Genomic DNA, 26469 nt, shown 5'->3' with positions numbered 1-26469 from the left:
AGTAAAATATGGGAATTGTGATGCTGTGAAACCTTTTAATTATGTGATTGGACTTATGGCCTTCATAGTCCTTTCCAGTTATGAATCTATGCTCCTATGAACCTGAAAGCCAAAATTCTAAGGTCAACCCAGAGTCTTCCCTAGATATATGTCTTCCCAGGTATCTTTACCCAAGAAAGAGGTTTAGGGAAAGGGAAAGATTACAGTTGACTAAGTTACTGAGCCCGTGTCTTCAATATGGAAGTTGTGTTGCTACCATATTGAATTTATAATCTATAGCTGGGTTCCAATTAGTACAAATAAGACATTCTGTTGTCTCATGATTGAGATTTTATTCACACCGCATTTTACCATTGAATTGAAACCAATTGCCTTATTTTATAAATATAATTTAAAATAGTGCAAATTAAATACATGTGACTATTTCATGAGATTCAAAAATTCTTACTAATCAGGACCTAGCTGAATACCCTTCTATAAAGATATTACATATAATGGAAGTTCACATTTTCATACACAATTCCCTCTTCTTTGTATATTGAAATGTTCCTGTTTGTTGGTTAAGTTCCTATTTTTTTTTAAAAGCACCTTTTTTAAAGACCCAACTCTGTCTTTCCTAGACTCGCATTCTTGTAACCCATGCAGTCCACATCCTACCATGGGTGGATCATATCATTGTGATGGCAGATGGAACAGTTGCTGAGAGTGGTTCCTATCAGGAGCTACTACTGAGGAAGGGTTATTTTGCAGAATTTCTGGGCCAGTCAGAACAGAAAGAGGCCCACTATAGCCAAGGTAATTCCCTGCACTTAGATTGCAAGGTGAGATGTCTCTTTTTTTGAAAGGGGTAAGGTGGGGCAGCTTCTTGAGGTTTCTACTCAAGGGGAGGAGGTCAATACACAATTAGGCTTCCTGTGCCCTGCATCTAAATCTCTAAAGCCTTATTGATCCTCTGAAGCAGACAGCTCCCAGGAGAAAACTTCCCATTTCTCAAAAATGCTTCTTTCAGAAATGGTTAAGAAGAGCTCCAGGAACATTTCAGAAATTGGGACATCTGCAGGAAAAACTGACAGGTCAGTGTAATTCTATTACCTTTGTAATTTCCAGGACAGAAAGAGAACACAGAAATCTAGAAAACTTCAGAAGCTCCTACTGAGGTTCCTTGGTATGGTGAAGAGGAGAAAAAAAGGGAAAAGTGGAAATGGAGAGAAGGAGTCCTAGTGATCAGTAATTTCCAGAATTTTCTTTTTTTCCTTTGTGATTTACTCTTCTTCTGAATTGTTAAAGAACTTTGGAACTTTAAAGGAGATATATAGCTAGCAACCCTCTGGGGACAAAACTTGACTTTCCAAGAGGGTGTCATGGGATTTGCAGCCTCTGTCTACATAATAAGGATTACTTGAATACTACCTATGTCTTGCTCATTACAGCCTTCTTCATGCTATAATTATTTATGTTACTTGTCACCCTCTCTCCCACTTCCACAGCTAGATTATACATTTTTTAATGTGAATAGTACGTTATTTTTTCCAATTACATATAAAGACAATTTTCAGCATTCACTTTTTTATAAGATTTTGAATTCCAAATTTTTCTCCTTCATCTTTTAGTAAGCAAGTATAGATTATTTATTTATTTCTTGAGGACAAGTACTACCTTACTCCTAATTGTATATTCATAGAACATAGAGCCTTACACAAAGGAATAACTTCACCAATCCTTTTGCCATATTTTAGCACAGACAGGACCCTATTATTTGGTTAGTAGGCATATTGTTCCAGTTTATTTCTTAAGGCTGTGCATTGATAGATTCATTCTCTTTTCAGAGCAGCTGATTGCAGTGTTAGTGAACATAATGGTGAATGTATACAGCTACAGACATGAGAATTGGGTCAGATATAAGTACAAACCAGGTTTAATTGAGGTCCAAAGCAGGGCAAAGGAAGTCCCCTTGAAGAAAACATTCAAGGCCTCATCCCAGTGGCACTGCACTGGAGAACGATTTGGGATATCAACAGTTAAGGTTCTCAGATGAGAAAGGGAGAAGAGCAAGTCTAAAGATGGGAGCACAAGACCTTTAAAGACTACATTGAGAGAACCCAAGTCAGACAAACAGTGGCCATGGGTATGGGTAGCTGGAAAACAAATAGTTCTACCAGTTTTACAGACTTGTAAAAAAACATTAAATTTCCTTGTCTTTTCATTTCTAATATAGAAAAACATTTTGCCCCAATTAGAGTATTATTATTAGCATATGGAACACAAACTACAATAAATGAGAAAGTAGGCAAAATTTAAAACTGACATCTGTATATGTAAGATGTGAATCAATAAATATATGATATGAACATATCAGGACCCAAAGACCCAATGTTTGATAATGTGTATGCTAGTAGGGCAGAACAATTAGAAAATTCACTAATTTTTGTTCATGTTTATGTTTATATTCCAAAATTTAATGACTTAAGTATTAAAAACCTTTACCTTTACAATATTGGTCAATGAAAATGTCGATAGTGAAAAAGAATACTAGACTAGAGGGAATAAGAAATCTGGGGCAGAACCAATTCTTTTACTCATGGTCTTGTTTAGTCCTTCAGTCATGTCTGACTCTGTGACCTCATGTGAGATTTTCTTGGCAAAGATACTAGAATGGTTTGCTATTTCCGTCTTCATCTCATTTTACAGATGAGGAGACTGAGGCAAATTAGGCTAAGTAACAGGGTGACATAAGTAATAAGTTTCTGATGCCAGATTTAAATGCAAGAAGTCTTCCTGACTTCAGACCTGTCACTCTATCTCCTGCACCACCTTGCTGCCCCAATTTGCTTACCACCCTCTCTGAGACTATGTTTTCTCATCTATAAAAACTATTTAACAATCCCTGCTTTACCTACCTCACAGGGCCTCTGTGAAGATCAGGTGAGATAATAGAAGTTAAACTAAATTTTTGTTTATATATTATTAATAATATATTAATATTAATAATTAAAAAGACATATACTACTATGATAAATATTAATAATACAATTAAAATATCAATGATAAAATTATTAGAAATTTATTCTTTCTCAAGTAAATTTGAATTTCATATTTTAAACATTTTATACCAGGATGCCAAGTTCAGCAAATATTTTCCTGGGATATGACAGGACAAAAGTCCTTAATAAAACAGATTAGAATACCTCACCTTAGTTTTCATATGTAAACAAAGTAAATACTTTGTCTTCAAGACACAAACAATTATGGCAGTCCTTCCAATGATAACCTTAATTAAACAAATAATCAATTTGGAAATCTGATGTAGATTTGATGAATGTTTAGCTCCTCAGGTATGTCCCATGCAGGAAGCATGAGTGGTCAATGAGTGCTGTTCCTAGCTATGTTTGTTTACTGTCTTTCAGTCTTTATCCACACAACACATTTAAAATCTACCCATACATAAAAAATTGAGATTTGTGTCTATTAGGGATATTAGGCACAAGATTCCTGAATCTTGCACAAATACCACCCCACATAATTTGCCTTCCTTTTATTTTCTACAGGAAATAATCTCAGAGAATTCTTCTCTCAGAGGTCTAAGTGAAACTTAGAAAAATTATAATTTTAATATGTTAGTGCAGATGACCAATGAGGGAAAGATTCAGAAGTTAAATTTGACTTAACCACTGGTTCTATTTTGAAGTTTCATGAAGAACTCCCATGAAAAGGGCAGCACAACCCTGCAGAGCCAGATGGAGGGCACCAGGATGAAAGGACAGTTGACTGAAGGGGACAGAGTACAATATGGCCAGGTAATAGTTGTTTCTTTTCTTCTTCCCTCAATAGCCTGTGGCTGTCCCAAGCCTTTGCCCCAAAGGTCACTGCATTACTGTATGTTTTTAACCTTTTAAAAAATGTCCTGGTAGTTTTAAAACTGAAAATAAATGAATAAAAAAAGACACTAAGACACCCTGATGTAAGAGTAAGGGAATATTTCAGAAAGGAGAGTGTATTGACTCTAGCTAGGACTCTGACTTAGAGAGGAGGCTGCAGTTCTTGTGGGAGAGAGATGATTGGTTAGTGGACTTGAGAATCATTGATTCTTGCCCTAGAACATTTTTCCTTTTTTTTTTTTTTTAGTTTTTGCCAGGCAATGGGGTTTAAGTGGCTTGCCCAAAGCCACACAGCTAGGTAATTAAGTGTCTGAGGCCGGATTTGAAGTCAGGTACTCCTGACTCCAGGACTGGTCCTCTATCCACTATGCCACCTAGCCGCCCCGCCATAGAACATTTCAAGAAGTTTAATTGGATTTTTTTTTCTTCCCTTCTGCCTCACTTCCTTTTTCTTTCCCCCTCCCCTTATGTCTGTCTTTCCTCCTATTCTCCCTCCACTTGTCTTGTGTTTCAGGTGAATACCACCCTGTACCTGGCCTACTTGAGGGCAGTGGGGACACCGATCTGCCTTTCCGTGGTGTTTTTATTCCTCTGTCAGCAGGTGGTCTCATTTTCTCGAGGTTACTGGCTTAGTCTTTGGGCAGATGACCCCATCGTGAACGGGACGCAGCAGCACACCGGACTTCGGGTCGGGGTCTTTGGGCTGCTAGGCTGTTTCCAAGGTGTCCCTAACCTGTTCTCCTCATACCATTTCCTCTTTCATCCTTACAATCTGCTCCCCATGTGTTTTGTGGTTCTCTCTTCTCTTCAGTATGGTTATCATAGAGTAGATGCCTGTCACAACTCTGACTTCCCCAGTTTTCCTCTTCATCTCCCCAACATTCATAAGGAGCCCAGGTGTTACACTTCTCAATACAGTCTGGATTCTGTACTGTCCTTGTGATTCAGGAAAAGAGACACCCTGGGTTTTTCTATGCCTTAGAAACAGACACTAAGAACCAAAGAAATATTTAGATCATGTATTTTGTACTCCAGATGTTTTGGATATGAACCATAAGAAATAAACATGCAACACCTTTCCCAAGCAACCTTTCATGTACCAATGGATGATCTTCCCAAAGCTGGATAAGAAACTCCTCAGGAAACCAGGCACCTGGGAAGAAGGCTGAAGATTCTCCCAAATATAGCTTCTTTTATCACCCCTCTATTTATTATGCACACAAATTTGTTAATAGGGTAACTTGTCCTGATGGTTCTCTGGGTTCTTTAAAAAATTCCACCACCTTATACTTTCTGATTAATTGGGAGAAGATATTTTCTATATTTATAACATTTATTTGAATTTAAAATGATCTTTTAAATTTTATTTATTTAAGACAAAGGAGTTAAAGTGACTTGCCCAAGGTCTCACAGCTAGGTAACTGTTAAGTGTCTGAGGTCAAATTTGACCTCGGGTCCTCCCAACTCCAGGGCCAGTACTCTATCTACTGCACCACCTATCTGCCCCCGAATTTAGAATAATCTTTAAATAAATATAGTTTCATTACATTCGAGTATTGTTACCCTATCCCTAATTTGTTATGTGACCTTGGTCAAGTCAATTCATTTAATCTATCCCAGTTTCCACCTCTGAGTGAGGGGTTGCATTAGATGGCCCCTTCCAGCTACAATAACTCAGAATTCTATAATAATTGAGCCAATCAAGTAGCAGTCTAACCCTCTCAATTTATACAATTTATACTAAGGCTAAGAGAAGTTAATTGTTCTCTGAGTGAATTGTTAATTAAAAAAAGAGATAGTTATAATTATATTAGTTAGGTAAACTGGATTTTCTAAGGTACTTGAGGACTATTGAACAGTTTGGTTTCTTTAGTAGGTTCACTCTTATCCTAGCCATTTGGTTCACCTTTGAATTGGCTTAGTTAAACCCTTCCTAGACAGCGAGGTGGCACCAAGGATAAAGCAGTGGGCTTAGAATTAAGAAGACCTGAGTTCAAATTTGATCTCAGACACTTATTAGCTGGCAAGTCACTTGATCTCTACCATCTGTGAAAAAAGGAATAATAATAGCACCTACCTCCCAGGATTGTTGAGAAGATTAAGAGATTATATTTGTAAATTGCTTAGCCCAATGGCTATCATAGAGAAGATGCCATATAAATGTGTATTCCCCACAAACTCGGTTAAATTATCACAAGTTCTGCATCATCAATTATATAACTTTATACTGGGTTATATACTTTCACACCATTAATTTATTTAATGGGCAATACAGGCACCATCTCTCTCTGTTTTATACATGTTAAAACTGAGGCCCAGGTAGAACTGGGTCCCAGACCTGGACTATATCAGTGGGTAAGTCACTTGACTCATTTTTACCATAGACTTTTAGGATTATAAAGAACTTGATGATGATACAGCAGACTAGACATTATAAATCACCTAATTTGCACTGCTAATTAATTTTAGTTAAGTTTAGTTTTAGTTAAAAGAATCCTTTATCTGTTTCCCACTCTCCACCCTCTTTCTTCCCTCCCTCAACTAATAGTTGCTCTGCCTACATGCATCCCTAGGGTCATAGGAACCTGAGACAATAGTCTCACTCATTTTTCAATTGGTGAAATGGAGCCCCAGTGATATTTAAGTAACTTGCTCCTGATAGCAAATGGCAGTCAGAATTTAAATGTACTGCAAATGGAGTGTCCTTTCACCATCCCATGAGTTCTCATTTCCTGTCTTTATGTCTTAGCCATTGGAAGATTTGGTTCCATTGCAGTGGTCCTACTGGGAGGAGTTCTAGCATCTCAACAGCTGTTCCAGAAGCTCCTAAATGATGTGACCAGGTCCCCCATGACCTTCTTTGAGCAAACACCTATAGGAAATTTGCTCAATCGCTTCTCGAAGGAGACTGATGCCATCGATACTGTGCTGCCAGACAAGTTCAAGTCTTTTTTAGGCTTCCTGTTTGGACTCATGGAGGTGATTTTGGTGGTAGTGATCACTACTCCACTGGCTGCTGTGGTAGTCCTGCCCCTCATGGCTCTCTACATTGGGCTTCAGGTATAAAATACAACAGAGACAATTCCAAGAAAGGAAAGAGGGGCAAAACATAGTATTATATATATGGCAGCCTAAGTACCAGGAGAGATGAGTGATATATATAATACATCACTCATCTCTCCTGGTACTTAGGCTGCCATTCTCTACATCCAAGCAAGGCTATATTAGACATGGGCTCTTGTATACGAATGGATTTCTCATCTGTTCTCATGAATCTCTCAGGAAATTCCCCTCTTTAGTTTCTCCAATATCTCTCATAACCCTCAGTATTGCTAACTTAAAGCCAACATATTTTCATACTGAAGTTGTTGAAGAATAGCTAATTATCAACTTCCATTTAACTGTGATCATCTCTTGACTGAGGTGAAGCATTTCTCTCTTGGGCTTATTTTTCCAATATTTTTCAGTGACCTCTAAGTCATTTCTGGTTACTCTTGTGATAGTCTTCCTTGTTGTCCTCAAGAGGACCTTGACAGATGATGAAATCCAGACCTGGAAATGTTCAGTGACAATGCCCAAGACCTGCCACTGGTTGCAGTGACATATTCAAGAGGAGAATTCAAATTTCCTAACTCCTGCCATGTTTGTTTCTATCAAGCCTGTATCTTAACTCTTAAATCCTACTATATTATGAGCAAGGCTATTGTCTCCTCCCCCTCCACACCCCAACCCCACATTGTCTGTCTGTTGTCTGATCTCAGAGCCTGTATGTTGCCAGTTCATGCCAACTGAGGCGCTTGGAGTCAGCTAGCCGCTCACCCATCTACTCCCACATCTCAGAGACATTCCAAGGGAATGCTGTGATCCGGGCCTTCCAGGCTCAGGACCAGTTTATGGCACAGAATGACTCACGGATAGATGAGCACCAGAGAGCCAGCTTCCCCAGGCTGGTTGCTGACAGGTATAAAAGGGTTTGAAGAAAGGGGAAAGGAGGTGAGGAAACTTCTATTAGAACCTTGCATTGGGTTTGGGAAGGGCATGAGATAAATCATACAGTGTGGTCTTCTTTCCCTCCTTTCTTTTCCTGCCTCACACACCAGCTCTGCTTACCTTTGTGTGTTCTCTAATTTATTTTGAAAATTTCCCTTGCAGAAATATGTAATTGCCCAAGATCAATTAGTCAGTGATTTTACTGATGGTAAAGAAAGTCAATAAGGCTTTGATAATCACCCTCTGTTCTATGGGATGGGATAAGGATATTTTCTTCCTTTCAGAGGAGGGAAGGAGCTAAAAATTGCTCTACTTGTAGCTTCCTGGGGAGTCATGGAACTAGGGATGCACCTTGAGGCAGCTTATCAGGCACAATGCCTAAATTTCCCTCTCCCTTAATAGACCTCTTCTTTACCTGGGTGGTCTCTGGTGAAGGCTTCTTTGTAGGAGAGCAGGTGTGTAAGCTTTTGTTATACCTTTACAGTTAAGCAACAAACATATCTTAATCTCTTACTGAGGAGCTTATGTTCTAATGGAGAAAAAAAAACATGCCTATAAATAGGTACATGTAATATATATATATATATATACAGAATATATGGAAGAAAACCATAGAGGAGAAGGTATTAGGTATTGCATTGAGGGGAGAAATCTAGGGAAGGTTTTCTGAAGAAGGTAGTGTTTGAACTATGTCTTGACTGGTTAGGGATTCTGAAGTGGGTGTGGGGAGGGAGAGCATCCCAGACCTGGAATTAGTCAGTGTAAAGACAGGGAGATGGGAGATAGATTGCCATGTGTGTCATTGCTAGCAAAATAGATTAACTTAAGTCTAGTACAAAATTCTTGAGGAGCCTCTGTTTCTCACACACATATGTGCAAAAAACAAGGGAGTCACTGCCTTTCAGTGCTAGGATAGGAGCCCCAGGGTCTTACCAGTCCTCCAAGGTTACTATGTCTCAGGGTAGATTTATTGAATGCACTAGACCTTGTTGCCATCAGAAATCTCCATATGAGGTAAACTATCCAAAGGGTTGAAATGACAATGTAGAATTAGGAAAAAAATTAGCCTCTCCCTGTGTGAAAAAACAAACCTCCTCTCACACAGGTGGCTGGCAACCAATATGGAGCTCCTAGGAAATATTCTCATCTTCACTGCTGCTTTCTTCGCCGTGTTCAGCAAGCCCCATCTCAGTCCAGGGATTGTGGGGTTTTCTGTTTCAATGGCTCTCCAGGTACTCCATCAGCCTTCTCTGTCTCAGGTAGCTGAGGGTGGGCAGACTAAAGGAGCCAGTTTGTCTTGAAAAGGTATGAAGAGTGTGTCCTCAGAGGTCCAAGGAAAGACAGTAAATACTCGAGCCAAAGGCACCCTGACTCTTTGGGAAAAAACCCAGATTGAGTCAGAGTAGACTCAGGTCCTATATATGGCTTACCTGGGTGGCCTTATACAAGTCACTTAGCCTTTGAAGGCCTCAGTCTCCTCATTTATAAAATGAAAGGGTTGGATTAAGTGGGTTTTGAGGTCCATTCCCACTGTAGAGTAATGATCCAGTGATATCACCTATTCCAATGGAAGTAGAAACTGAGGCACTCACAGTGAAAGGAATTGCATAAAATCAACTACTTAGTTCATGCTGAGAGCTGGAGATAAAAACAACAGCAGAAAAAAACAACCTGGCTCCTGCATTCAAGATCACAGTATAATGAGGGAGACCACTTGCAAATGATTCTGTAAAAATAAATAGGATAAACTGAGGATAGTTTCATTGGAAAGGCAGTAAGATTAAGGGAAAAGCTTCTTGTAGCAGGTAAGATTTTAGGAAGCTAGGATGCAGTACCTTCCAGGCAAGGTACACAGTCGGAGCACTCAGAGTCAGTAGATGTAGTAAGGAAAAGCCAGGAGGATAGTGTCACCAGAAAGCAGAATATGTGGAAGAAAGTTAAGGTATGAGAAAGGCAGGAAAAGAGAGAAAAAGACCAGGTTAGAAAACTTTTAAAAACCAAACAGAGGACTTTGATGCTGTAAAGTAATAGGGAGACATCAGAAATTATTGAATAGTAAGGTTACAACTGCATTTTAGGAAGATAATTTTTACACTAGAGTGGAGGATGGACTGGGGTGGGAAGAGACTTGAGGCTAATGCAGGTGTCCAGATGTGAGGTAATGAGGAATTATGCCAGGGCAGTTGCAGTTCAGAAGAGAGAGAAAGAGGGTATACACTAGATATTATGAAGGCAAAAGCCACCAGACTTGACCAGGATATAGGGAGAAAGTGAGAGACAATGAGGAGTTGAGGATATCACCAAGGCTGCCCGGTGGTGGAATATGGGAATTGGAAGGATAGTGGTGCTCTAAAGAGTTAAAGGGAAAGGAGTGGCTAGGAGGCGCAGAGCACTGGCCCTGGAATCAGGAGTGCCCTGGAGTCAGGAGTACCTGAGTTCAAATCTGACCTCAGACACTTAATAATAACTTAGCTGTGTGGCCACTTAACCCCATTGCCTTGCAAAAACCTTGCAAAAAAAAAAAGGAGTAAAAGGGAAGTTAAGGAGAGGGGAACATTTCGGGGTGGGGGAGATAATCAGATTGGAATTTGAATTTAAGATGTCCACAGGACATCTAACTTGAGATGTCTAAAAGGTAATGGGAAATGTAACACAAGAAGTCAGAAGAGAAGTGAAGATTGAACAAGTAGATATGAGAATCATCTGCATGGAGATGATCACTAAACTGTAGGAGCTAATGTTACCACCAAGTGAAATAATATAGAAGTAGAAAAGACCAGAAGAGAGCACTTGCTGAACCCTCCCAAATAGCAGCCATGACCTGGATGAAGATCAGTCTGGCAAAGGGGATAGAGAAGTAACAGTAAGATAGGTGTAAAGAGTCTTGGTATAAAAACCTAGAAAATATTATCTGGGCAACTGGTGGCAGAGTCAGGACCTTGAAGTCAGGTTTAAGGTTAGTTGCTGAAAAAGGCACACCACTCTGGGAACATCCCTTAAGATTGTGACATCTTCTGTCCTAGATAAAGTAAATCTCAAGGACTCACATTAACTTGGAGTCTGCCAGACCCTTTAACTGGCTTTCCACCTGTCTGAAGCCAAGGGCTGGATCTTTTCCATACCAAATGATGATACCCTTTTGTCTACTATCAGTCTCTCTCTGCACTTTTGCATTCTTCTGACACCTCATTGTACTTGAAAGGAGACTGTGGGGGTGGTCTGGGGAAGGGGAAGTGATGGTGGAAAGGAATCCAACCTGCCACCAGAAGTGAGAAGTTCATACTTACCTGAGGACTGAGTTGTAGGTGACTATTGAGTTTCTGCACTCTTGCCAGAATCTTCAGTGTAAGTGAATGGGGCTGAGAATTCAGACTAGTCAGTCATTGGTTAGAGTTCAGTGATAAGGAAATCAAGACCATGTGAGCCTTTCCTTTACTCTGCTCCATGGTCAACAGTGATTCCCTTTCATCTCAGTCAGACATCTTATGTAGGCATGCCTCAGACCTAAAGGGATGAGAAAGTATGAATGTTTTAGTACAAACCCTTTCCTCTACTACAAAATATGACTATCTGCCTTTCTGATGATGGGCCAAGTTTTTACTGCCAGATTGCTCAACATTTGTTTGAATTATCCAGGATCAGGGTCATCTTGTTTTTCTTTTCTCATCTGTATCTTTCTGGAATATTTATGATTGTTAGCATTTCTGCCTAAAGGAAGGCTGATTGAAGGTCACCCCAAGAAAGAGTGCTTGCTTTGCTCCCTATCATTTGTCCTCAAATGGAGAAGAGAGCTAGTAAAACAGAAGGGACATTGGCATTGGAAACAGAAGATTTGGGGTTGTCCCACTTCTGATGCTTCTTACTTGTCCTTGTACAAGTCATTTAACCTCCATGATCCTCAGTTTCCCAATTTGTAAAATGAAGAGGTTGGATTATATGGCTTTGAGACCTCTTTTAGTTCTGTATTCTTGGATATGTTTGTATAGGATCAAAAAAGAGCAGGTCTCTAGCACTCAATCTACCAAGCTAGTTTGTTATCAGGACCATCTACCTGTTTGTCACTCACTTTATTCATGCCAGGTGACTGAGATCCTACACTGGGTAGTACGCTCCTGGACAGACCTGCAGAATAACATTGTCTCTGTGGAGAGGATGAGAGACTATTCTAGGACTTCCAAAGAGGTAATTCCACTTTCTCTCTTTTGAAACAAAGCACAGTGATCTTTACTAATCAAGGTACGACCATAGGCTTGTGCCTGTTTCTAGTTGGCCATATGTTGTGATGCCCTGGGTTTATCAAAAATCAGAAATTCATGCCTATATCTCACCTACCACTTTGGGATGGAGAAAGAATTGGATATTAAGAAAAAAATTAAAGCAGAATGGGGTAACCCATCAATGGAGGTTGGGGAATGAGAGGCTGGCTGGCCGTTTGTTGAAGGATGTTGCACATTAGGATCTTTGATACAGAATAGTTTAGACTAGTTGGTTTCCAAGATTCTTTTCTGTTTTAGGATGCTCAGCGTAGATCCATATACATCTACCCAAGTACCTATCATGACCTCTAATTTTACTATATTATCTTCAAGCATAGGAAAACCTTTAGTCTTTCTTTCTTCTAAATGCCCAGACTCCAGTTTCAAGTTCTTTTAAGAGAATTTTTCTTCCTTCTGCTTTTTGCAATTTTCCCATTTCTCTAGGCCCCTTGGACCTTGCCCCTTGATGGAATCGGTCATACCTGGCCTACCATGGGCCAGATTGAATTTCGAGACTATAGTTTAAGGTACAGGCCAGAGTTGGCATTGGCTTTGAGGAATTTGACTCTGAAAATTCAACCACAGGAGAAGGTAAACAAGAACTCCTATTGGTCATCCACTGTAACTACCACACATCAGAAAACTATTACTCTGAATGGCTTATGGTTTGCCTTGAGTTTCTTAGAAGCCAGTTCCAATAACAGAAGATGACACCTTCCTCTGCCTTTACTCTAGGTTGGCATTGTTGGCCGAACAGGGGCAGGGAAATCATCCCTTACCATTAGCCTCTTGAGGCTCATCGAAGCTGCAGAAGGAGGGATCTGGATTGATGGGGTAGATATCAGTCAAGTGGGGCTCCATGCTCTGAGGTCCAAAATAACTATCATCCCTCAGGTATGTTGGTTACTGTAGAAAACCATTAGTAGTCATTCATAGGAATGTCAACTTTATACATCATATTCAAGTTAGGAGAGGCCTTGTCCTTCGTTTTGTTAGGATATTACTGGTGGATTTTACTTTTCCCCTTCTGTCCCTAGGACCCAATCTTGTTTCCTGGCTCCATGAGAATGAACCTTGATCTTTTGGATGAACATTCTGATGATGAAATTTGGGAAGCATTAGAGATGGTTCAGCTCAAGACTTTCATTTTAGGTCTCCCTGGCCAGCTATTATATGAATGCTCAGACCAAGGTGACAACCTGAGGTGAGGAAAGGTGGGAAAAATAAAAAGGAACACTGAACTCCTTTACCTAGAGCTAGGCATTGGGTATGACAAGCATTGTTTGGACTCTAGACTAAAACCCTCTTGTGATCTCAGTGGTATAAAACATATTCTGGAAAGAACTGCAAGCGATCATGTATTTCAGGAGTTCTTACCCTTTTTGGTAACGTAGGAAACAAAAGTTAGCAAACAAATAAATAAACAGATGTAATCTTTCAAATTCAAATTCACAGATCCCTTAAATCTATCAACTGGGGATCTGTGGGTCCCAGGTGATGAACTCCTACTCTGTTTAATTTAGCTCCTTTCCTTCTGGCTATATTTGTCCCTTTTTGATAGGGGTGATTTCAGCCCAGTGAGACTGATTTGGTTCAAAGTCACCCTCACGTAGTAAGTGGAAGAATCCAAGCTAGGATCCAGATTTTTCAGATCATAGAATTGGAGATATAGAGTTAGAAGAAACTTTGGAGATCACTTACTCCAAATTGTTCAATTTTTACAGGTGAGGAAATAGATCTCAAAAAATTGAGTAACTTGTTCAAAGTCACACAGGTAATAAGCGTTAGAGCTTGGATTAGAAATATCCATTCCTTTCCAGTTGTACAATGAGCAGATGGCAATCAGCAAAATAACAGCCACAATCTTAGTCTCTGCCTTGGCTTTCAGACTATCTGAAAAAACAGAATGGTATATGAATGTTGGGGGTGGAGGAGAGGGTTGGAAGGACATGGAGTAGGAAAAGGGAGGATTTAGGGACCTCTTGGTCATCCCTTGAGTATTTTTTTTTCCTATTTGCCCACATAGTGTAGGCCAGAAGCAGCTCTTATGTCTGGCTAGGGCCCTGCTCCGGAAAACCAAAATTCTTTTTCTGGATGAAGCCACAGCTGCTGTGGATCCTCAGAATGATCTCCAGATCCAGGCCATCCTCAGAGACCAGTTTGCAGATTGCACAGTGTTGACTATTGCTCACCGACTTCACACAGTGATGGATTGCAGCAGGTAACCCCTTGAAACAGTGTCTTTGCCTCCAGTGTCTGCCCAGAAAGATACCCTAAAGCCCTGTTTGTGGTTCTGTAGTCCTGAACCCAAGTTCCCCTGTGAACTCAGTCCGCCACTAAGATCTTAATAACCCTTCCCCTGGGTGTACACAGGACCCTGAAGGTAGGGGGGAATTCCGCTCTATACAGAGTGAATTCAGACCAGAAGGGACAAGAAGAATACAGAGGAAAGAACACATGCAATCCTTGGGATTACAGGACCATAGCCTGGTTTCAGAATCATGGCAGTGCAAGTTAGGAAATACATCAGGCCTCTAGGTGAAAATTACTTCCCCTTTGTCTGGAACATATTCTACCATGCATTATAATTGACATCTCCATAATACTTTCAAGCTTGTGAAGCATTTTATATTGATAACAATTAGTGAATAAACAAAGACATTGATAAATAATGACGGTGTCTTAAACAGCAACAACCCTGGGAAGTAATATCTCCATGTTAGAAGGGAGGGAACTGAGGCTGCAAAAAGGTTATGTAATATGACCAATATTATACAGTTTTGTAACTGTAGATTCACAAAGATAGACTCTCATCTTATGCCTTCCAGACTTATGCAAATATCATATTCCCTGTGGAGATTTTAATTAGTTTCTTCCTTACCTACACAGTGAGTTATGGTCATGCTAATCTTGTGGAAAAGAGGAGAGGTGGACTGGATAACTTTACAGGTACTCAATGGATCTGGAATTGCTTGATGTTCTAGACTCAAGAGTAGGCAATCATGGTCCCAGGCCAACTTAGGGGGAGGTCTCCAGTGGAATATTTCCAGGAACTGTTGCTAGGTCTCATATGCTGTTTAACATTTTTATAAATTATTTGGATAAAGCATTGATGGTGTCTCTATCAAATTTATATGTGAGATGATGCTATTAGAAGTCATTTGAGATTCAAAAATGTTTTGATAGAGCTAGAAAATTTGATGGAATGTAATAAAATAAAATTTAATGAGTATAAATGTAAACTCTTACTCTGCAATTAAAGAAACAATTTTCACAGGTACAAAATAGGAGGAAGAGAAGGGCACATTTGAAAAAAATTAAATGGTTTAAGGGAACTGTCCAATTCAATATTAGTCAACAGTGTTGTGTGTGATCTCTTCAGGAGGGGCATAACTTCCAGAACTACAGAGGTCACAGTCACCTAAAAATCTGCCCTGGTCTGATCACTAATGGAGTTTTGTATTCATTTCTAAACATTGCATTTTAGAAAGGATGCTAATAAGCAGGAGAACATCTAAAGAGGGATGATTAGAGCGGCAAAGGGCCACAAATTTATGAAATGAGGATTAATTGAAGGAACTGAGGATATTTATCCCAGGAAAAAGAAACAAGCTGGAGGATGAGGAGCTATGGCATCTTCAAATACCTGTAAGGCTGGCATGTAGTAAACCGATTATATTTGTGTTATTTTGTCTCAAGGAGGCAGTGAGGTGTTGTGGAGAGAGTACTTGGCCTGGAGTCAGGAAGACCTGAGTTCAAATCCGGTCTTGGATGCTTACTAAGTATCCCTGGGCAAATTACTTACCTTCTGTTTGCCTTAATCCACTGGAGAAGAAACTGGAAACCACTCCAATATCTACCAAGAGTTCCACAGAGGCAGACATGACTGAACAACATCAGAACCAGGAACAAGAGTAGAGAGCTAGAAAAAGGCAAAATTAGGCTTGTTTTTAGAATTTGCTAACAGCTATCTAAAAATGGAAAGGGCTGGTGCCAGAGGTGGTGAGTCCCCCTTTTTAGGAGGACTTCAAGCAGTTTGATCTGTTTGCTGGGAGTGTTATGGTAGAAATTCTTTTTCTGGATAATAGAAAGTTGTCCTTTAATCTCAAAGATGGCCATGACATCAAGTCAATGATGTCATGATGCAAATAATTTGGATTTAAGTGAGGGGCTGTTGTGCAAAGACACCATTCTCACCATCTCTTCTAGAACCATCTGAACCCAGGGACCTGATATTGTAGGAATGGATGCCTGGTTTGGCCTGGATACAATGGGAGACCTTGACCTTTTAGATTGGAGGTCTTTCCCAGAGTTACCTCATTTGTTACAGTATCAGCAGGTTTAGGGGGTTTTGACTTCACAATTGGTAGTTGTACCTCTCTGGGTCCTCATTCAAGCAGGAATATTTGTGTTTGGGACTGTGCCCACTTGTGCTGGGCAACAGATCTTCATTAGCAGGGTAAAATTAACTCACCTGTCTTGAAATGGCCTATTCCTATTGAGTTCTGCAACCATGCTCCCCTGGAACCCGAAGTTTAAATTTCCTGGAAGCTGCCAAGCAAGTTGTGGGACTAATACCAAGAATCTGGTTGAATGATCATTAGGGAAATGTAGAGCTCTGAAATTCTGTGATCTCAATGTCTGGTCAATTGAGTTTGTTAGTTCATAACTTTAAATGAAGAAATACTAGCTCTTATGGACTCCACTGTTTCCAGGTTTTGAATTTTAGTTCCATTGTAAACAGTATGTTTGTTTTATTTCCTCCTCCAGGATTCTAGTCATGGACAATGGAGCAATAGTTGAATTTGGTACCCCAGCCCAGTTGCTGGCTCAGAGGGGACTGTTCTACAGATTGGCAGAAGAGTCGGGCCTCCTCTGACCATGTTCTAGAAAGTCAGCTAATAACATCTTCATGGAAGGAGCAGAGAGGCTACCCATCCATATTCCAGGTTGAACTCAAGCTTGACCTAAATTTGAATCCCTCTGTAAAGTGGCACCAGACTCCAAAGGCAACTGTTTCAGGGTCCATTGGATTTTTGTTTCCCAGAGATTCAGAAAGAAAGCTCTGTGGTTATTAATTCATTTCACTAGACTGTTCATTCTTTATATCAGAGAACAACTGAATAGGAAGTCAACACCAACATATAGTTTACACTTCCCACTTTATTTCTGCAATCTGCTGCCACCCATATTGGTGCTAAGAATAAAGTGCTTTCAGGATGCTCCCATGAATTTATTTCTTAGATATCTCAAGGCTGGGGGTGAGAATTTCTTCTGAGAACACACTATCTCCAAAACCTAAGGCAAGGTGTGGCTAGGTGGCACAGTGGATAAAGCACCAGCCCTGGAGTCAAGGAGTACCTGGGTTCAAATCTGATCTCAGACACTTAATAATTACCTAGCTGTGTGGCCTTGGGCAAGCCATTTAACCCCATTTGTCTTGCAAAACAAAACAAAACAAAACAAAAACCTAAGGCAAGTCAAGCACAGATGATACAACATCATAAGTAGAAGTCAGACCATGGAGTCAGGAATAGATGAGTTCAAATCCTGCTTCTGATACATATTGGTCAAATGAAAATCGATGTCACTTAATCTCTTAGTAGCCTAAATCATTCATGATTCATCAATCTGTATTAGCATAATATACATGTTCACTCCACTTTTATTTGTATGCATTTGAGGAAATCTGATGCTCTCCAGTAACTCCTATATTATTTAGTCTTAATGAATTGTCTGGGGGCACTAAGAGATTACATGATTGACTCAGGCCTCACACTGCCAGTATATGTCAGAAGCAGGACTCAAGACCTAAGCTTTCCTGAATCCAAGGTCTTCTACCTACCACTCCATATTGTCTGCCCCATCTTTCTCCTATTAGAATGCCAAAACCATTGAGAGTTTTTGCTGTTGTTCCATACTTGGTCTGGAGTCTTCACCGCTCTTCCATGATAACCTTGGGCTCACTGTCAAGATTATGGCCTTACACAGACCTAGGTCAATGCTGAGGACTTTCTCTTGCAAACTTCTATTGCTCATGTCCCATCAGGGTTTGGCCAACTGGTTTCTACGCAAATGCTCAGGATAAGATAACTACACCTAACATTTAATACTCTGGTACCTAAGGGGTCACTTCATAGGGTTTCATTTTCCTTATCTACAAAATGAGATTGGCTCAGATTATCACTGAGATCTTCCAGTTTTAGATAAATCTTCTATGGATATAGGACACACTTCATTTGGCCTATGTCACAATAGGGTCACTATTTTGGAAGGGAAATGGAGGATTTGATGCTTCAGATGTGACTAACCTTAAGCTTTGAATGCCATATAGAGAACTCTGATAACTAAGAAAAAACATTCTCCTGTCTTCTTCTGATGTTAGTAGTAAACCAAGTATGACTTTTTTATCTTCACAACATCTCAGGCATCCAATTCCCCTCTCCAATTTACATGATCATCACCCTTCAGACCCTCATTTTTTTTAACCTGAATTATTGCAATAACCTCTTAATTTTACCTCCTTTCCTCTAACCTATGCTCACTCTACTTTACCTCAGAGGTGATGAACTCAGTTAGAAATGAAGATCTTGGTTGATCATCTGCTAACTTAGAAAACCACAAATTAACATTGTGCTTTAGCATGAGGTAGCTAGGTGGCATAGTGGACAGTGCTGAATCTGGAGTTAGGACGTTTTGGAGTTGATTTTATCTGAGTTCAAATCTGGCCTGACACTGTATGACCCCTGGGAAAGTCAATCCTACTTGCCTGTTTCCTCATCCATAAAATGAGTCGGAAATGCCAAGCTATTCCACTATCTTTGCCAATTAACCCCAAATGAGGTTGAGTCAGATGTGACTGAAAAATGACTGAACTAGCAACTTGTTTTACCATATTTTTTGTTAAAATATTTCACAATTGCATTTTAATTGGATCCCCACTACACTAGAGAGTGTTTGAAAAACTTCCAAAAGTAGTTTTTCACTTTCAGGTCTGATTGCTTCACTACTCTCCCTAAACTCCAAGTTTTCTTATTTTCTCTAAAATTCCTCTAGCTTTTTAAGCCCATCACAATGTATCCCCAAATTATCTTTCTAGCCTTATTGTTCTATTTTTTCACTCTATGTACCACCCAAACTTTCTTGCTATTTCTTCCACATAATACCCCATTTTCTATCTCCAAACCTTTGTACTAGTTGACTTCCATGCCTGAAATGCTATTCCTCTTCCCCTTCAGCTTTAAAAATCCATCTTTTCCTTTAAAACTTAAGAACTATCTTTTTTAGGACACCTTTCCTGAACTCCCCATAAGCTAAGTGCCCTCCCTCCAAGGTAAACACTTTGTATTTATTTTGTATATGTTGGTGTAACTTGAAACTCAAAAGCCCCACTGACAGTTTCTAAGGTTTTTTTGGTTTTAACCACACCTTTAATAGAAAGGAAATTAAATATTGGTAAGTTTTAACTGTTACCTGGAGTTAAATCTCATACCTCAAAGCGATTGTGTGTGACATAGAAGTCAAGTTGTCAACAAGCATTTATTCATTGCCTATTATCTGCTAGACACTGTGCTAAGCTCCAAGAATGAAGAGAAAAATAAACTCAAGTACAAATATATTTATAGCAGCTCTTTTCTGGTGGAGGCTAAGAATTGGAAATTGAGGGGATGCCCATCAGTTAAGGAATGGTTGAACAAAATTGTGGTATATTAATGATAAAGTACTATTGTTCTGTAAGAAATTATGAGTGGGCACACTTCAGAAAATCCTGGAAAGACTTGCATGAACTGATGCTGAATGAAGTGAGCAGAACCAGAATATTGTACACATTAACATTATGAGATGATAAATTATAGATTCAGCTACTCTCAGCAGCTTAGTAAGCAGACATTCTAAAGGGCTTGTGTTGGGAGAATCATACTGATTTGTTTTTTCTCTCACAGGGAGAAAATGCAGACTGAAATTTATGATTTTTTTTTCTTATGGCTTTTCCTCTCCTTTTGTTCTTCTTTCACAACATGTTTAATATGGAAATGTTGAAAAAAAATCAAAAAATGAACTAAAGAATTTTTAAAAGTATTTATTAAGCACTTACTCTGGTATGTCAAGTTTTGGTGATAAAAATACAAAAAGCAAGACAGGCCCTCAAGGACTTATAATCTAGTATGAGAAAAAACATTAAAAGAAATAACCAGGGACTGGTATTATGGTCAAAGATGTCAGTGATGGAGCAGGGAGTAATAAAACAATTGTTTGAAATATTTTTTCCAAGGTGGTACTGTAGATTTGACTTCTGGTCCCAGAGCTAAATGTGGGAAATGGGTAGTGGGGAAGGGATGGGCACCCAATTCATAGCAAGGCAAGCTGATGTGTGGTGAGGTGAGTCCAGGCTGAGTTCCGAAAAATGTTCACAAATAAGAAGCTGTAGGCCTAGTGCTGGATCAGGAAGTAGAGGCTGGAGTATAAGAGAGACTGAGTTAATTATCATCCTTGATAATGAAGAAACTCATCCTGTGGAAAAGATACCCTGAAAAGAATTGCTGAGACTTTATCATCATGAAAGCTGAATGGTAGGACTATGGTTTTCATGTCTGTGAGAAGTGAGCAGTTGCACTTGATTGAGAGGTGACTTAAGCTATGATCATTAAGATGAATTTTAATTAAGTTTAAGATTTAAATCCTTGTGTTTGCTACACTTAAAAAATTCTATAGCTATTTATTTACAGCTGAGAGTGGTTTGATAAAGAAAATCTTACGGGGAAAAATAGGGTTCTACAATTTGTAAACTGATATAGGGGTCCAGAATTAATTACTGGAACAGTTATGTATTTCCATTACTTACAAGAAAATAGGACATACACTATGATTATCTTAGAATTTAGGTATTCAATTAGGAAATGAGCCAGTGGCAGTTGGAGAGAAGTTGAAGTTGGGGTAAATTTGGACTGTGGATTGATAATTTGAAAAAGATAAGACTTCTGAGGGGCCATGATGGCTGCTTCTAATTAGGTTTCCCCCTAAAAGGAGCTCATCAAGGGCTGTCTGACCACTTGTAGATGATGTTAATTCTTGTAGAAATTCAAAATAGCCTTAGGTCTCTCTTTCCATATTGACTGTGACTTCTAAAAGGAGAATAGTATGTGAAATAAACATAATTCCTCCCTCTTGCAAGTGTTTCCTCTGCCTTTTCCAGTACAGAAGAATTCCTTAAGTTTTAGTTAGCAGAACAGTGGAGTTGCAGGCAGCTGAACTCCGCCCCTTTTTCTTAAAAGATTTAACAGAGGAAATAATGTAGATTAAAGGTTTTCATTCAAGCAAGATTTTAAAAAGTTGAAATTACAGTAATTTAATCACTAAACAGTTGTGGTCTTATCAGACTTTATATTTACTTGAGAATTTCTCTAATTATTACTTAGTATTATCCTACCATTGAAGAAAGTATAGCTTGACTTACATTCACTTGGTGGTACCTATATGAATTGCAATGTCCAAAAATCTAGCTTTCTAAATCCGTATGATACAGTAAAAGTAACAAGGTCACAACATTTTCCCTAGGATTTAGGATCCCAAAATTAAAGGATCACATATTTAAAGGTGGAAAAATATCTTAAAAGGTCATCTAATCCAATTCCTCTCATTTTATAGATGAAGAAACTGAGGTCCAGAGAAGTGACTTTCCCAAGGTCATACAAGGTAGTCATAAGTGGGATTTAAATCCAGTTCTTCTCACATCAAATCTATTGCTCTACTGTAATAAGCTATCCATTAACAAATGGTGGAAATAATGAACTTTACATGGGACCCTTTGTGGATAGGCCATAAACTGACCATCATCTTGCTAGATTGAAAATGAGTCTACGGATCAAAGAGAAGCTGCATATAATGATGTGATTAAATGCTACTTTCTGACAGCATTCCAAAGTAGAAATGATTTTTTGGATTGAGTACAATGCCACTTCCTTTGCATTGTGTGGATAAGAAATAGAGTATATATCTTTTTGGCTTAATCTTATATTATTTCTATGATTCTATTTTATTAATACTTGAGGAGTTAGAGGACATGGAAATAACTATGCCCCAATTCTTTAAAAAGCAAAATGAGAATACTGTATTTTGTTATCATGTAAATCATTGTGAATATTTCCCTAGTTAAGCAATATATATGTTGGGGAGAATACATGTACTTCATTTTTTTAAGGACTATATTTAAAAACCAAAGTGAAAGATTTAAAAAAAACACAACTTTTGAGGTACAGTGGATAGAGCACCAGCCCTGGAGTCAGGAGTACCTGAGTTCAAATCCCGGCTGGGACACTTAATAATTACCTAGCTGTGTGGCCTTGGGCAAACCACTTAACTCCATCACCTAGTAAAACAAACAAAAACAAAAACAAAAAACAAAAAATAGTTTGGAGAGATGGGAATGAGCATTTTTACCAATCTTTATGCTTTTCACTTCGCCAACAAATTAATCCTTACAATACGTACAATCCTTAGCTTATTGTACTCACACTGATTTGTTTTTTTCTTTAACCTAAACTTATCTTTGAGAAAACAGCTCAATTTTGATACTTTTAAATTATATTTATAGGCTAATATTATTTGGAGACTAATTTTATTAGAGTTGATAAATGAAAAACTGAAAAACTAACAAAAGTCAGCTTTCATGTAATGAGAACATTAGTGTATACTAAGGGTTTACTATGCCATATAAAAAAATGCTAGGAAAGGATTAGAAAAGAGCATCCTGAACCTCCCTCCTGGGGTTCCTGCTGACTTAACTGGTGGTTGCTTTAGTCTCTAGGACCAGGCTCTAGTTGCCATTTCCAACTTCAAATTCATTCTTTCAACTCTGGAACTATAATCAGAGAATTCCCATGATTCTTGGAAAGAATATGTCAATTTACCCCACTATGGTTCCACTCACTATCCCTATGACTTTCCAAGCTAAAAATATATACCTCTGGCTATGTGCTTCCCCGCTGCATTAGATGTTATATGAGAATTGCTTAATGTTGTTTTTCCTATTCAACCATTCAAAAATAGAAGCAATGTACAAAGAATGGCAGAAGAGGTTAGTTAGCAAAGCTAAAGTGAATACTGCCAAATCCATTTTCTTTTAACATGAATCTCCTTAGTTCTGGTGGGATAAGTACTATGAAGTCACTTACTTACCGTAAAGGTCATCCTTTAAATCCACAGGAGGATATGGCAACTTCAACTCTATTCAATTTGCTAGCTTGTTGATACATCATTTTAGATAGAATGGACATAGCACCCAGAAAGTACAGAAACAACTGAGTCACAGTTGGGGAAAACAAGTGGTAAAGGTAAAATAGGAAGATCATTGAAGCCAGAACAAGCATCACATGCCCAGAAGGAATACAAATATTGGAATAATCAATTTAAAAATTAACCTCATGTCTTAAAGGAGGGAGAGAAGTAAACTGATCTGGCATGAGAACGAACACTTCATAATGAAAAAACTGATGGAAGAGAATCAAAATTGATCTCTAATCTGATTTTCCTAAAGACAGTTTTTTTTTCTAAAATCATATTCATCAACTTTGAAATTGAGTATACGTTTTCTTTTTCCCTTTACAATTTATCTCTGAAATATTTCTATTTGAATCCTTTATACTAAGAAAAGCTAGGTGGCACAGTGGATAAAGTACCTGGGTTCAAATTTGACAACTTCAAAATTGACAAATTCAGACACCTAATAATTACCTAGCTGTATGACCTTGGGCAAGTCAGTTAACCCCACTGCCTTGCACCCCCCCCAAAAAAATAAAAAAATGAATCCTTTATTTTTCATATCAAATTCAATCTTTCAAAATGAGTATAAGCCAAGAGCTTTGAAAGATGGTCACTTGAGTATACTCCAAGAGGGGAAAAAATTACCCATTACATTCAGAAGGATAGTTGGTCATGCAACTTTATTTACCATTTTATACCTTCTTGGTATTGGGATGGATTTCCTTTCAAATAAATTCATTACATGCTTAGATAGCTACATACAGTTTGTAGTGAATTCTAAGACCTTGCTTGTAGAAAACTTTTCTTACTATACATCAATTTAAGCAAAAGCTTGCACATGAGAATGAGTGCTGGTGTCAGAATTTCACCTTTCACTCCTGGGTCACAAGCAAGCAGACACATTGCAGCAGTAGCACAAGGAAAACCCGCAGAGGGCAAAGTACAGTGTTTACAATAGTGCGAGCCCTTTTAGAGGAAAGACTCTAGCAAGGCCGCATTTTTTTAATCACTTTTTTTTAATCAAGCTCACAAATTAAGTTTGAGATGGAGGGAGAAGGGATTAAGTCAAAGTCTCAGTTTTGTTGTGCAGATAGACTTTGTGTATATAGGCACACACACTAGACTAAATAAAATAATTTAAAAGGCAGTTAAAAAATTTCATATTGCTCTTTATCATCAAAAAGAAAATTTGAAACTATTTTATCATCCCTGTTCCCAGTTTTTCTGGACAGAGGCAAGGGTGTAGATCTTTTCCTTTCACATTTACAGAAATGATTCTTTAGTGCACTGTAATATCACAGCAAAAAAGGAACATGTTTTTTTAAAACAATTTGATCAGATGTTGCCAGATCAGAACCATGGAACATTCCTAGGGAGGTGCCAACCAGTTCATGCTACAAATCAAGGATCATCTGTTATTTTTGTTGACCTGGGTCAAAATTTCACAACAAAACCAAGTTTTCTCCTTAACATTGTTCCCTTTAGAAATATATAGTCATACATACATACCCAACTCCACATACACTCTTGTCCACACATACACAAACATAGAAGCTGAATGAAAATTTTTCATCATTTCTGGGAGGCAAGACTGAGTGTTATGTTGTGCAAATGATTTGGCTACTACAGGAAATGAAGGCATTAGGTGTAAAAATTAGAAATGTGCTCAGTAAGCCAAAATAAATGTAAACATACAGCAGGCTATCACTAAGCAGTTCAAGTGTCTTAGCACCAGCTCTCAGCACCAAGGGAATTTCCCCATGTTAAATACTAAGTTTGTGATATATAAAACTTGATGATGCTTATCCACCTAAAAAATGCAAACTCATGATTTTGAGCTTAAATACACTTGTTCTCTGACAATTCTATCAACTTGACCTAGCCTACATTCATTCCTCTCTTCCCTGAAAACAGTGTCCCAGCAACAATGCAAGCCAGAGTATGCTGAAAGCACACTTAATGTAATGGAAAGAGGGCACTTAATATCATAGAGCAGAGGAGTAAACACAGAGGTCCCCCAAAACAGTCAAAGTGAAGGTACAGTATACCAAAAAAGATGTAATGTGCACTCTCTTGGAAGCAAGAGAAATGGATTGTTCTAATATGGAGACAGCTAGGCTTCTTAAAAAAAAAGCAGTCATCTTAAAATTCATAACTATGACATTTCTGGGGAAAAAAGGTTGAGTAAGCTATCACTTTCTGTTATAAAGTACCAACTTGATTTAGGTCTTCATTTTATAAATCCTCCTTTTCAATTCAAGAATAGACCAGAGATGTTAATTGCTGAAATAGGTTTTGGTATTCTGTCTATATAGAATATTAAAAAATGAGATTTCTGCCCAGATGGGGAGTTTTTCTGTAATGTAATTTTTTCCTCTAAAAAGTCCATGAGCTATATAGATCAATTTGCTTTCAGGAAAAATAAAAACAACCCCCCCCACATTTAAGTCTAAATTATTACCATTTTTCTAAAGAAAAACAAGGTTATGAATGTGGAAGTTGACATTACAGTCATATAAAATTCAATCATGTTTGAAAAATATTCATAGAAAAAGTTATTGTGATTTGTTTCATTAATAAGAGTGGGAACAGAGTATGTGTTGCAGCCACTGAAATGCCATGGCCAAATTCTCCCAAGAAGTGCTGACACATAACAGTAAAGCATTTCTCATCTAGTTAATTATCATCTCTCTTCTACCATTAATTACTGAATCAATTCACAAGTATTGAATCTTGCACTGGAGGGATGGGTGATATTTTTACACTGTTGCTGACATGTTAAGTTTATTAAAGAAACTCTCAAAGCAAGGCAAATTGGTTTTTCACCAAATAACCAATGTAATGTAGTATCACTCAACATCATACTCCTGAGACAATGGTATGATAACCAGAGAAGGAGAACATGGAGAATGAATTCTCCCATTGAAATATAAATCTTTAATAGTGATTTAAAATGGAAAGCCACTAAAAATGTTCTCCACCAAAACAACATATCACACAACCAGGGGTTCCCCTCCCCATTTTCCAATGATGTGCTATCTTCAATCTTTCTTATGTCCAATAATTCTTTACCATTACAGTTCATTTTG

General features: G+C 38.4%; 1 protein-coding gene across 3 annotated transcripts in view; it reads left to right on the top strand.

Moving 5' to 3' along the window:
• Positions 1-22052, top strand: part of ABCC6 (ATP binding cassette subfamily C member 6) — a 67492-nt gene extending 45440 nt beyond the window's left edge. The window contains exons 19-32 of one of the 3 annotated variants that reach the window (XM_074207455.1): positions 621-795; positions 1010-1073; positions 3686-3794; positions 4390-4597; positions 6625-6935; positions 7637-7836; positions 8971-9097; positions 11946-12047; positions 12566-12712; positions 12857-13015; positions 13159-13325; positions 14148-14342; positions 15011-15070; positions 16892-16977. In XM_074207455.1, coding sequence (XP_074063556.1) covers positions 621-795; positions 1010-1073; positions 3686-3794; positions 4390-4597; positions 6625-6935; positions 7637-7836; positions 8971-9097; positions 11946-12047; positions 12566-12712; positions 12857-13015; positions 13159-13325; positions 14148-14342; positions 15011-15029 — 1983 coding nt within the window. In that variant the 3' untranslated portion in view covers positions 15030-15070; positions 16892-16977. Of the gene's footprint in view, positions 1-620; positions 796-1009; positions 1074-3685; positions 3795-4389; positions 4598-6624; positions 6936-7636; positions 7837-8970; positions 9098-11945; positions 12048-12565; positions 12713-12856; positions 13016-13158; positions 13326-14147; positions 14343-15010; positions 15071-16891 lie in introns of those variants that run through there. The other 2 variants (XM_074207454.1, XM_074207456.1) reach the window with 2 other exon arrangements.
• The last annotated feature ends 4417 nt before the right edge of the window (positions 22053-26469 follow it).

This window comes from Macrotis lagotis, chromosome X (genome assembly GCF_037893015.1).
Source record: "Macrotis lagotis isolate mMagLag1 chromosome X, bilby.v1.9.chrom.fasta, whole genome shotgun sequence".
Lineage (NCBI taxonomy): Eukaryota > Metazoa > Chordata > Mammalia > Peramelemorphia > Peramelidae > Macrotis > Macrotis lagotis.
This window is presented reverse-complemented; position numbering and strand designations above follow the sequence as displayed.